The sequence below is a fragment of the Neolamprologus brichardi genome, chromosome 12 (genome assembly GCF_056152115.1).
Source record: "Neolamprologus brichardi isolate AB-2024 chromosome 12, ASM5615211v1, whole genome shotgun sequence".
Taxonomy (NCBI): domain Eukaryota; kingdom Metazoa; phylum Chordata; class Actinopteri; order Cichliformes; family Cichlidae; genus Neolamprologus; species Neolamprologus brichardi.
This window is the reverse complement of record NC_142115.1, coordinates 24,464,562-24,477,834: the sequence shown is the minus strand read 5'-3', so window position 1 is coordinate 24,477,834 and position 13,273 is coordinate 24,464,562. Positions and strand designations below refer to the sequence as shown.

At 43.4% G+C, this 13,273-nt stretch overlaps 1 protein-coding gene across 1 annotated transcript in view; it reads right to left on the bottom strand.

Annotated features, from left to right (window-relative positions):
• Positions 1-1,027: 1,027 nt before the first annotated feature.
• Positions 1,028-13,273, bottom strand: part of LOC102791788 (zinc finger SWIM domain-containing protein 6) — a 46,950-nt gene continuing 34,704 nt past the window's right edge. The window contains exons 10-14 of the mRNA XM_006789797.3: positions 12,104-12,239; positions 4,911-5,068; positions 4,599-4,762; positions 3,573-3,654; positions 1,028-3,461 (exon numbers count right to left, since the gene is read on the bottom strand). Coding sequence (XP_006789860.1) covers positions 2,596-3,461; positions 3,573-3,654; positions 4,599-4,762; positions 4,911-5,068; positions 12,104-12,239 — 1,406 coding nt within the window. The 3' untranslated portion in view covers positions 1,028-2,595. The remainder of the gene's footprint in view (positions 3,462-3,572; positions 3,655-4,598; positions 4,763-4,910; positions 5,069-12,103; positions 12,240-13,273) is intronic.

The following is a 13,273-nucleotide window of genomic DNA, read 5'->3' as shown; positions in this document are numbered from 1 at the left end:
AATTAAGGACACTAAAGCTGGGACCAAGGTTGGTTGTCTCTCCCCTCTTAGAACGCGTTTGGTTGTTAGATAGATCTTCTGTTTGGTTACTTTAAAGCGTTAAGACAAGGCAAGAGAAAAGGCTGCTTTTATCTTTAATCAACACAAGATAGAAAAAAGACGCAGAGAAAATGAGATATTAAAAAAAAGAAGAAGAAGAAGAAGAAGGAGAAGGTAAAAAGGCAGGTAATGATGGGACAGCTTGAACTTTGCAGTGGAGACACTGGAAAATCTGCAGGGAATGAAGGAGAGAGCTGAGGAGACTCATTTGTCCATGTGCAGAATTGTCGAGTTTGATGACTAATAAGTTACTTGCGCGGTTATTATATATTACTGGAACATGAGGCAGGTTCTCAGTAAAATATGTCCTTTTAAATGTACGACTGTAAGGCTGGACACATAATACACGCTCTGTTCGCCAATTAGCTCCCGTATAAAGCACATTATAGTATTTTTCCAATAGGATCCCATGGAAATCTAGGCTACTACAACAGCTTACATGCATAACTAAGTATGAAATCACGTATTGTGTTTTTAAACATTTATCCACCACTGGCGTGGAGTAGTCTACCTCTCTTCCCATTCTACACGTCACTCAGCGGAACAACATTTCTGACAGGATCCAGCGTCTCGTGCGTGAACACATGCGAGTCCAAAAAGCTGTCAACAAGGTCAGTCGAGTCCTTCTGATATGTTCTGTTTTGTTGTTGTTGTTGTTGTTTTTTTTTTTACAAAAGAGTGGAGGGGAGGGAGGAAAGCCCACACCCCCAAAAAAAGAAAAAAAAATGAAAAAAAAAGGGCAAAAAGGGAGAAAGAGATGAAGAGCGAGAGAGGGAGAGAGAGCAAACTACAGCGGCTTCAAGTATTTCACATTACATAGAATACTCTGTATAAATTAGTTAACATATACTTTCAGATCCTCCATATTCAGACATATACTATGGCATATATACAGAGTACAATAAATGCTCGCTCATGTTGTGTCGTGTTTTTGTCTTTTTTTTTTTCTCCTTTCTTTCTTTTTCTCCTCGAAGTTCAGTTGTTCGTATGTTCCGCCTTTTTTGTTGTTGTTTCTTCCTGTGTAGAGAAATCCCTGAGAACGTTCTGGCTGACAATTACTGAAGGTTCCACACAATCAACTATAACAGTAGAAAGTCTAATTTCTATGATTCACATGCACAGAGGGAGGTGACACTGGCCGAGTCGGAAAACACCACGATGATGGCGGCTGTATATAGATGAGAGTGGACTGATATACTGACACATGTTGTGTGTGTGTGCGCGTGTGTGTGTTGAAGCTTTTTGGAGAGGGGGGGTGCAAGTACCGATGCCAGGGCAGTGACGTACAGCAGAGCCAAGGGCAGAAACACTTAGCGGGAATCTGAAGCTTCCTCATAACCTCGGTCTCACTGATGAATCCCCCTGTTTAATTAACACTGTCAGCTATCATAGACGATAACAATCACGATAGCAAATAAAAAAAGAAGAAAAAAAATAATCTGGGAGCAGTTCAATACCGTATCATGAGGTAGTCGTCTGCCTCTGGGGTTCTGCTTCAGCTTGAAGTAGCTGAAGCTGAAGCTATAACAAGAATACTCATTATCTTTGTCTATAGCGCCTGCATTACTGTCTTCTGTCTGGAACAGGTACTCATTATGGAGGTGGGTAAGATTATAACAATATCAACAACACGAGTTAGCTGAGAGCATTGTTGTGTATAATGAAGCTAATGCCTGGAACTCAGAGAAAACTAATGGCTGCTCCAGTGCTGCTGCTTCTGCTGCTACTGCTGCTGTGTCTGGAGAAAATGCTGATAGCGGCTTTTCTTTCAGTGCTAACCCAAGCTGTGCCGAGCCGAGCTAAGCTGTGCAGTGCTGGCCAGCGCCCGCCGGTGAGGGCGTGGACAGAGGGAGGTGCTCTGTGTGTTTTGAGTGTGTTTTTTTAAAGCCTTAGTTTCTCTTTGAGGATACCAAGTTTTCTCTTTTTTTTTTTTGTTGTGTTTTTTTCCTCTTTTTTTTTCTTTTTTAACATGAGCGCCATTGTAGAAGGGCTTCAGCCACTTGACAACATGTAACTCAATATACACTGAAACGGGAGGGAGGGGGGGAGATGCTTTAAATCATTAGAGGAACGAAAAGGAACGGAAAGAAAAAAAAAAGCCGTTTCGCTTTCGTTTTCGTCTCGCACACATGTAGAGAAATACACACAACATTCACAATGTGACAAATTTCCTCTCTTCTGAAAAATAAAAACACTTCTGTACACATAGTAGTAATAATATTATTATTAATAATAATAATAGTAATAATGTTTATGACAATAACAACAGCAAGAACAATAATACCGCGTGTGGCTCTGTTGATTTTTTTGTCATCTTTTCCTTTCTCTTTTTTGCTTCATTCTACAAGTCGCATCCCTCTTTTTTTTTTACTTGTCTATTTTTAATCAGTCCAAAAAGAAGTTCAAAAGGCAGACTCAAGTTAATAGAAAAGTACTAGAGTGGGAGGAGGGCGGGGAGGGGCGGGCTTTTTCACCACCTCCCCTTCGGCCTCGCCCTCAGCCGAACCTCTCCCTCACTAGCATCATTAGTTTCTTTTTGCCCTTGTAGATCTGTTTCAGGTTGTCTATGAATTGGGTGAACTGAATGTGTCCGTCGTGAGCCATCATGAAAGTCTCCCGGGCTTTCCCCAGGAACTCGATGAACTCGCTATAGTGGCGCGGGCTGATGTGCGTGAGCCGTGAGTGCGTGGTGTTGATGTAGGCCCCAATGGTTGCGTCCAGCAGCTGCCTGAGCGGCGCTTTGTCCAGCGACATCAGCTTCCCAGAATTCCTGCGGCTGTGCAGCGCCGACACCATGCCCGGCGTGGTCAGCGTGCACCGCCGCAAAATGTCAGACAGCACGGTGGCGCACTTGACGCTCTTGACCACCAGGGGGATTACAGCCGCTAGCTCGTTCTTCCCCAGTGAGTGGCTGAGCGCGCAGGCCCACAGAACGTCGTTGATGGCCGGGTGCGTGTCCTGGTTGTAACTGAGGTTCAGGTGGGCCATTGCTAACGTCGCCAGCTTGTACGCTCTCATTGGATACCCGCGGTGTTCCATGTAGCGCGCAATAGTGAACAGCTGTGTGTAGCTCATTCCCGTCGCCGCCGCGTCCAGTACAATCTGGTAGGCTGTCTCAAAGGCAATGTGGTCCTTTTCGCAGAGCGTGAGAGCGGAGAGGGCGCAGTTCTGGGGGTCCTTCATGGCACACTGTAGGGCGAGGGTGCGAGCAGATGAAGCCAGGTTCTCCTGCTGGTGGCAGTCCAGGTGCAGGCGGACGATAGTGCTGTTGGACATGACAGTGGTGGCCACGATACTGGTGGCTTCCGTGGGGGTGAAGAGGGTGAACCAGCTCTGCATGATGCTATCCAGTGCGTACACACCTGGGGCACACATAGAGGCATGAATAGATGTGAAGAGAGATATAGAGCAGAAGCTAATAATAATCCTTAAAACAGCTGAAAAACACCAATTAAGCGGACGGCGTGGCTTACCAACTTCAGTGGCACATGTGACTAACCAGCGAACCATCTCTCTCCTCCTCCAGTTTAATGTGGACAGAGTTATTCTCATCACCTGAGGAAGGTGAAAGATGATGGAGCAGGAGGGAATGAAAGGTGAGTTACTGATCAGACATGTAAAGCATTAAAATGCACAGGGAAGATGAGCTATATCTACTATTACCGCTGAAGAGTATTATAAATATTCCTGTAACCAGTTCAACTGTAACTTCAACGACGCACTAGAACTGTGGCGGAAAAGACTGTGGTACATATTGCAACAGCCTTGGGGGGGAAAGGCCCACAGGAAAACCATCAAAGTGAATACCTTTACAAATATATGATCCAAGGTAAATCTATAAATAATTTATTAAAGTCTGCAAAGGCGAATAAGGTGAAAAAACATAATGAACAATATTGTGACATTTACCAAGCATCACCTCTCAAAAGCTCATTCTCCTCCCTGAGGTGCACAAAATAAAGGCCCCTTAGAAAATAGCATTGCAGTGCTGTTCCATCTAGAATTAAATATTCAGGAAACCAAAGGATCCACAGATACAGATCTGTTACAATATCCTTTCTGATTCCTCTGCACTCATCATATAATGGAGCTATTTTACAGGATTAAGAGCACCCTATAATGTAAATGCCGTTTCCTGGTAATCTTCCTGTATTCCAAGACAATAATGTAAAATTCTGTTTCATGAACATCAGGGTAAAATCCTTTTACTGACCCAAGATAACTAAACCCTTGTGATGTACAGGGTTAATGTCATCCTCCAGAGCTATAAGCTTTTCTTGTAAGAAAATGATCCAATATATCTCTACTCAAAGATACAAGTCAACAGCGGCTTGGTATAAGTAGAATATTACCTTCACATACACATGTGGATGTATTATTAGGCTTTTTTTTTTTTTTTTTAAACAAAGGTGTGCCATGGAAATTTACAACCTGACTTCCACTAAAAGGTGAAAATAAATTCACAGAAGTACACTTTTTAAAAAAAAAAAAATGCATACCTGCAGTCCTAACTCCAGAGAGACTTTGAGAAGTGTTATATCAGGCAGGCTGTCCATGAGCGTGGCAATCTTAAACGCGTCCTGCGCCAGTTTGAAGATGTGAGACGAGGAGTGAATGTTTTTCTGGATGGACTCCAGGACCGTCTCCAGCCTGCGACTGTCGCCTGTGGTACAAACACAGAAATAGTTTCGAATTGCACAGAAATTACTGCTACCCCTATCTGTATACATGCAAACGCATGTGTTACTAATAGCACGTCAACATGAGGAAAGTTAATGGCGGGATCTGTAATTGTGCAAATATCTGTGCACCTTTGGCAGCAGTGAGCATGGTAGAGGCCAGCTCACACTGCTGGGACTCTATGTGGCTCAGGGTGAACCAGCGCGGGTAGCGGTTGGGCACTACGGACACGATGTGGTGAGGTCGCGACAGGTCACCGGATGATGCCGTCGACTCCAACACCGGCAACCTGACGGAGAAACACACCCACAGCACAATTATTAAAGATATTCTGTGGAGAATTATGTACTTCAATTAAATACATAAATATTAAATAGAGTCTTGAGTCTTGAGCCACCCCTTATTTCTTTAGATTTTGCTTTCAAGAAGCCAGACTTTTCTAAAGTGGTCTTGAGCAATATTTCTCCAGGTCTCCAAGTTTTTCTTTGGACACTGGCTGCTTTTTCACTCAAATTTAGTCCATCCTTATACCTGAATATATTTAGAGGAAACTAAGCAAAGAGCAGTATTTTTGTAGCAACAAATCATCCCTGACACGAGACCCAGAGGTGGGTTTTTGGCAGTCACCCTGTCAAGAAGCAAGTCTTAAGGAAAGGAAACAGGGAGACGAAGTGGAAGAAGAAGTGGACAGAAAAATCAGTGGCAACAGGTTTTATAGAGCGATGAGTTTCAAATCATTAATGGTATATATGGAGGACAACAGTGTCTACAGCCATCCGTAAAACATGTAGGAGGCTCTGTCATGATTTGGGGCTGGGGATCTGATCAAAAATGGTGAAATTATGAACATAGAAAAGTACCATCAGGTTTTAATCCTCCATGCAATACCATCTGGAAAGCCTGTAACTGACAACAGCTTTACTTTTCAGCATGACAATGATCCCAAACACACTGCCAATGCAATAACAGCATGCATGGAATGAAAAACAAACAATGGGAAACTATCAGTCATGGACTGACCTCCCCAGAGTCCGGACCTTTACTGAAACAGTGTAGGATCATCTTGACAGAAAACGGACCAAAAGACAGCCAACATCCAAAGAGGAGCTTTGAATGTCCTTCAAGAAGTCTGGAGAACTAAGTGTATTTCAGTTAATTAAGAATATTAAACTCAAAAACATCAAATTAAAGAAATACAAGAGTGAAGAGAAATTAGACAACAAAGGTCCGTGAATCATCATCAATGAAACCTCTTTTTTTCCTCCATACTGTAACAAGTAAACAGAATACCTTACTGAGAGAAAAAAAGGCTTCATTATGAATGCCTGAAAGTCACTTCAAAATCAAAATGACTTCAGTCGACACAGGGGGATTACAGTTAGCCTCTCCCAGCAATTTACTTTCAACCTAGTATTTAATCACCTAGAAACCATGGTATAATTAGTATTTTCTTCACTCTAATTGGTCATAATGAAGTCAGAGCCGTGCAACACCTGCTAGTGGATGGAGGAGCTTCACTAGTTTCTGTCTCTCATTATAATAATACTGACAGGGCCAAGTCTTCACAAGAGCCACGAGCACAACACAGTTACCACTGTGGCCGGCTCATCTCCTATTCTGCTTCACTTCTCTTCCCTCCGCTCCCACCTCAGTTTCAAAGGTCTTCTTTCCTTCAGAAGACAGCGCAACCTGGCCTTCTCTCAGCCAATCACAAAGCTAATTGAGTCCATGGGGAAATTAAGGAATTCACCTTCTAGCCCCGTAAGGCTGGACACACATCAAACAAATACCAACACACATCAATGAAAAAACCCAGAGCATACACACGCACGCGCGCACACACAAGATCAGATACACACACACACACCTGCCCTTTTGAAAACACATCAAAGCAGCCCAGTAAAAGCAATGTAATGCTAAATGCCAGTTTCAATTTCAGAGCAAGGTGCATGTGATACCGCTGCCACCCGAGTAAAGGCATGTACAAAAACAGCCTCGTCTTCGCTCCGTTTCGCCCAAGAGGGCACCGGCGGAGCTCGTTTCTCGGAGACAGAAGGTGTCAAAAACCCAGTTGAGATGCGTGCAAGTGTGAACGCTGACACTTGGTGCAAAATGGAGATGTTTGGAAGCCCTAGCAACAGCCGGATTCATTCCACACAAAGCTTAAGAGCTGCTAAAAGCTTTTGCCACACTGGGACCTTCTGGAAGATTCCTGGGGTGCAGCAAAGCAAAGCAAAAAAAAAACCCGCCTTGGATAAAGATGGAGGCCTCATCAACATTCCTGCTTTTGTTTGGTGTTCACCAGAGAGCCGAGTACTTGCATCGGATGGGTGCTTAAGGACCTGGATTTGCTGAAGAATACCTCAATGTAGGAGAGGTAAATGAACCCTCATGAACTTCTCCAAAGTATTCAATCCAACCACAAGTACAGTTTAATCCCAGCCAGCTAATATAATTAGTGCAAAATGCTGCACATCTAAATCCAACACCAATTTACTGTGTTTACAGTATAATAAAAAAAAACTGTAACAAACTGTTCTTTACAGGTTTTCCATGGTTTGAAGTAATTGCGTATAAATATATTATCTAAAAAGAAACAGAGTGATCGATAAGAGGCAATCAATTCCTGTGAGGGTCAGTGAGAAGGGTTTGTCGCTCTGGTGTCAAATGTCTCCTGCGGCACTGTAGCACGCTGTCACATCTGAAAGGGGCAGAAATATGCAATACAGTCAACGTGGAGGCAGCTGGCAACAGATTACAGAAGAGGAGCCTGTGATGAGGCAGTGATGGGTAAACCAACGTTTAGGGTCACACATTCACATGCCCATGTAAGAAGAATGAAATGCGTAATGCTTTGCAGAAAAGCTGCAAGGATACAATGATAAAAAGCAGTGCGAGCAGGTTTTACCTAAATCCTGAGGCCCTTTGGGTTTCTGGTCTGCATCACCATGACTACTGACCTCTTTACCTCTTTCTCTGTTCCCCCTTTGACTGTAAACACCCTTCACTTCCATAATTTATCAAGCGCACATCTATCAGCTAAGTGACACATCCGGTGGAAGACCATACACAAACTCCTGTGGGATAAAACCTGCAGAACACCTGGCAGCAGGGATGAAGTCATACATGAACGAGATGAGCAGATATTCTAGCCGTCAGGAGCCTAGGATGCTAAAAATGACATTTGCTTTGAGTGATGCTTTTTGAGGAACATGTACTACATTAAAGTCATCACTGTCGCAGTCACGTGAAAATCTGTGTTTTTAAAATATCATTCTCGAGAGGTTTGTTTGTTTCCGTGCACTTGGATTTTCTGCAACTCACAGATGAGCATGTTTCTTTATATTGTTCAATAAATTTCATATAATACAATAAACACATGTGCATGAGCAAAGTGATTGCAAATACACCGTCTGTACGTGTGTGAGAGTTTGTGTAGTGGTGATTCTTTATAGCTTTGTGCGGACAGACAGTAAAACATTATATGCAGAGGTAGAAGGCAACAAGGGACAGACTTAAAGATTTCACTGACTGATAGTAAAATTGTATTGTGTAAAACATTATATTTCAAAGGGAAATCAACCCATTACATTACTAGTATTTCTTTTGGCTGTGTGGTTTACGTCTATTTCTCTCACTGGGACCAGCACAATAGTATTGCGCTGTTTACATGTCCCACATCAATGATTCCCAGCATCTTAATCTGAAAGTCATGTAAAAAAAAATTGAGAGACTAGATAAGGGTTTTACTATGCAGACTAAAGAAAAAAGCCACCAAAGCATTGGGTAAGGCACATTAGCTCTTAACAGTAGATCTCAATGTCACACGACGTCAGCTGATATGCTTCTGTGTGTCCTACTGAAACATCTAGAGGTAGGCGGATCTAACCAAATATCCATAGTATGGTATTGGATCAATACCAGCCATAGGATTAATACTTTGTTTCTATCCTCTAAATTCAGTTTGAACTGTGTCATTTAAAAAAAAACCATCCCATCCAACCTTTTTGCGCTGACTGTCAGAAGCAGAAGCTGACCCAAAGTGTTTTAGAGACAGGCACATTTACATTCCAGGTCACAGTCATGATCAGTGCTTCATAGGTTTAAAGTATCGGTAATAGTATCGGCATTGGTATCAGTAATACTGGCCATGTATTCACTTGTTATCAGGTCTATACCAAAATTTGCATTATCACACAGCGCTAACAGAATCTCATATAAGGTATACAATTTAAACTGCTTTAACCATCTGTCAACTGTTGCTCATGCAAGCAGCTTTGCAGCCCGCCTTGATCCCAGCTCGTCCTTATCATGCCGCGTCTGAAGATGTCATATCACCAATGCCTGCTGTGTTGTGCACCACAGGTCTTTCTCCTTCCCCCCCGTCTGGAAATAATAATCGTCTTTGGAATAAAGTGGTCCAGACTGAAATGATGGCTGCTACCTGTGTGCACTGGTGATGTATCGGTCTCATCTTATCCTCAGACGGCAATCGTGATATAGAGTACTTTATATTCAAAGATTATGGATTATGCAGAGGATCAAAGGTTGTGGATTACAGCGAAGATCCAGAGTCATTAGCATTGGAAGGCTCATATCTCATATGGAAATCACATATGATAACAGGCGACTGGGATTTGTTTCTTTGGCTTCCAAAAGAGTTGAGATAAGCACCGTCTCTGGAGAGGCAGTGAGCTTCTTCTTCTCCTTCTTCTTCCTCTTCTTCCTCTGTGGCTGCAGTCAAATTCTGGGCAGCCCCTGAACTAGTAGGCAGCTTCTCTGTTTTTGTGTTGGCCGCTCACGTCGAGCCATTGCACGGCATATGCTGCTCTTACACACTTTAATTAACCTCATCCAAGACACATAAACTCCCAGGCACTTTAAAATACTCTCATGGATATGCATGCACACATGGAGGCAGTCTGACTTCCTCTCATTTGCAAAAAAAAAGCCGTTTTAAGAGCAACTGTGACAGAGGAGAAAAATCGAGAATGCAAGTAGAAAGAAAAAAGTGTGTGAGAGAGCGTGTGTGTGTGTGTGTACAAGAGAGCGAGAGAGAGAGAGAGAGAGCTAGACTTTCTTTCTCTCTCCTTGTATCAATGATAGTGTTATAATAGGTCCATTAAAATAGCCCTGGTTACTTTACCTCCTCCTCTATATTTAACTGTCCACCATCCCGTGGGAGCGGGGAGGTATATGCTATCACATTACACTACGCTACATTACACACATTCATTATGTGCTGAGTAGACACCCCTGGCTCCCAGGAGCACCCATAAGTGGCCGTATTATTCTAAATCGACGCATTCACGCCAAAGGAGTCGGGATGGAGGAGCAGAGGGGAAGGAAACAAAAAAAAAAAAAAAGGTGAAGGGAAGTAGCAAGGGAGGGAAGGGAGTGGCTGACTCAGGGAAAACAGGCTTGGGACTTGGGTTTAGAGGGAATGGAAGGGACACACCAGCTGGATTTGCAACCTTGAAACCACACTGAGAAATCCAAACCATCTCGTTTTGGTTTTGTAAGTGTGTTATTTACATCCTGACGCCTCCTAAATGGTTAACTGTAGGAAGGTGCAAGGGATGCGCTTCTTGTCTTTTAGTTCTCCGTTCGGCCAACTGTGACACATCACGAGAACCCGAAAAAGTTAAAAGGAAGAACAAGAATCGCTTCATTTTTAGTCGTTCACAAATCATTTGCTAGTTTTACAGTGATGGACTTCACAGAGCTTAGCTTTGTAGAAACATAACAAACATCTTCCTCCTCTGTGTCCTCTCCCCGTTGGCTCGGCATATGCATGTGTTTGTGTGTGCATGTGCGTGTGTGTGTTTGTGTGTGTGCGCGCATAAGTGTGTGCGTGTGCGAATCCTCCTCATTACAGCCACACTAATTATACTCTCATTAATGTAATTAATATTCACTGATCCAGCTCCCACTAGTCACAACATCAAAACACAGCAGCGCAGACTGATTAACGTACATACACATGTCCACATTGTCCACAGATGAATACACACAGGAGCTTAATATAGAGAGATCACATGGACAACGCACAGGCCAGCAAACAGCGTGGAATTCCCTTCAAAACACAGATGCACACTGAGCTGCAGACATTGCAAGCTTTAAAGCTTGAAGACAAGCTTGCACAAATAGGAGAGATCTTAAACTTGAGGAGATTTTTTTTTTCTCAAATCGCTTAAATCCTCACTCAGATTTTAAGCGAGGATGACTCGGTCATCTACAAATCAGAAGGTTGGTGAATCGCTGGCTCATGCAGTTTGCATCGTCGTATCCTCGGGGAAGTTAGTGAACACCAAATCGCACGTTACAGCTTCAGACTGACGGACCAACAACAGCACAAATAAGAGTATCCCACAGAGCAGTTACGCCACATATTTTTGACACTGCCCCCATCTGACAACAGATGCTCTCTGCAGGTAGACGGGCAGCCAACGCCAATGCACTACCACAGCTGAACCGTAATTTCCCCACCAGTGTGTGTGATCGTCAGACAGTACTTAGAATAGAGCGCTGTATGGGTGTGTGTGTGTGAATGGATAAGAGTGGCTTGTAGTAAAAAGTGCTTTGAGTCCGCAGAGTAGAAAAGTGTTACATAAGCATCAGTCCATTTTACCATTTATAAGCCGCACGTAAATATTTTATGGTTACACAGGATGCGAGGATATATCATATAGTGGGTTGGGGCGTGCATACCAATATTCAGCTGTTCACATATTAGTGTGCTGCACAGGTAAGCTCATTTGTTTTTCAGAAATCTGTAAAACACACTCAGGATCATCAATGAGTGGTAACTTAAAACTTTGTGGCCATGGATGCTAACATAGATGCTACTGCTTCACAATCACCAGTCTCTCCAACAACAGCTCCTATTAGAGCGTGGGGCACTGCTCTATCTCTGATTGTTTTACTCATTACTTCATAGGAAATCTCCAAAGCTCAAAAAAGTTTTATTTCAGATTCTTAACAGGGCCTCTCTACATCTAGAGCCTTCTCCTCAATAGTCACCTTAACTACACCGGTAAAGTTTCATAGCTGTCCCTTGCATGTTTATGACACCATTATGACAAAGCCCATCCACAGACAGACATATAAACACCTGCCAAGCTTTGGTAATAGTTAAAGGAGGTGCCCAGGATCACATTCTGCCATGATGACACACAGACTGAGACACACACACATGCACGTGCGCACGCAGACGCACAAAGTGAAAACAAAGCGAGACCTGCTGTCACAGCTGGTAAAAATCTGATTTACAAGGTTTTGACATGATTACGGAAACAAGCCCACACAAACACAGGAGACCTACCGCATGGCTCTCAGTGCAATTTTGTACGCCAGTTCAGCGTCGTGAGGTAGGAGAGAGGTGAAGAGATAGCGGGCGAAGGTGTGCATGGGGACACTTTCTCTGTGGACGATCTCTCCGAGGCCAGAGTACGGACCAGCTGTGACAAAAAGCACATGAAAACAATATAAACACACCGAGAAAAGTGGGTCCTTTTTAGCTATGGAACACACAGGAGGAAGAAGTGTGTCCTCAAGTTATTATATTTTATAATATGTACCATACAATTAACACATTCTGGTATTGCTGCACATTAAGTCATTATTTTCCTGTTGCACACTGACGAGTGATTTATCTGGTCTGTCCCTTGTAGCCAGGAAGCACCGAAGCCACGCGGCATTAAAACAAACTTTGATGTCAAAAACCATATGGCCGTGTGTGCAGCCTTGGCCTCACACTCTTCCTTCCCTCCCCCTCTTCCTGTGCTTCCCCCCTCATCTCTGGTGGGTTATTTTAAACCCCAACAGGCTTCTAAGCCACAGACCACATCACACAGTGGCGCGGCTGCAGTCTCCAGGGACCCACAGAGGCCTCGGAGCCCGGTGCTCTATTAGTAACGGAGCCAGAGGTGGGTGGTCGCGCCAGGGATGAGGCAGGGTTGGGGTTTGGGTGGGGATTGGAGTAGAGTTTGACTGGGCTGGGCCCTCAGGGATGAGCCACCACCGCACCCCTCCTCCTCCTCTTCCTCCTTCTCGTTTTCCCATAACCAAACCCCATTCTGCCCTAGCTCCACTCCTGTAAATGTACACACTGGTGTGCGTGCACGCATATATGTGTGCTGACACAATACCCCTGGTGTTACTGTGTAAAGAGCTCATTTTGGTCTGGCCCAGGGCAGCTCAGCCTCTATTTGCACCACAAAATGAAAGGATAATAAATAGCGAGACAGAGTCAAAAGTGTTTTTCCTGTTTTAGCAGGAATGTGTAGGCTCTTGGTGTGTGGGAGGTAGAGGAAGAACAGGGAGGAGGTATATATATATATATATATATATATATATATATATATATATATATATATATATAGATTTAAATATATAGATATTATATATATAGAGAGAGAGAGAAAGAGAGCTATAGGGAAATATGGTGAAAAAAGTAAATTGTAAACAGGTTACACTTATGAAAAGAGCTTTA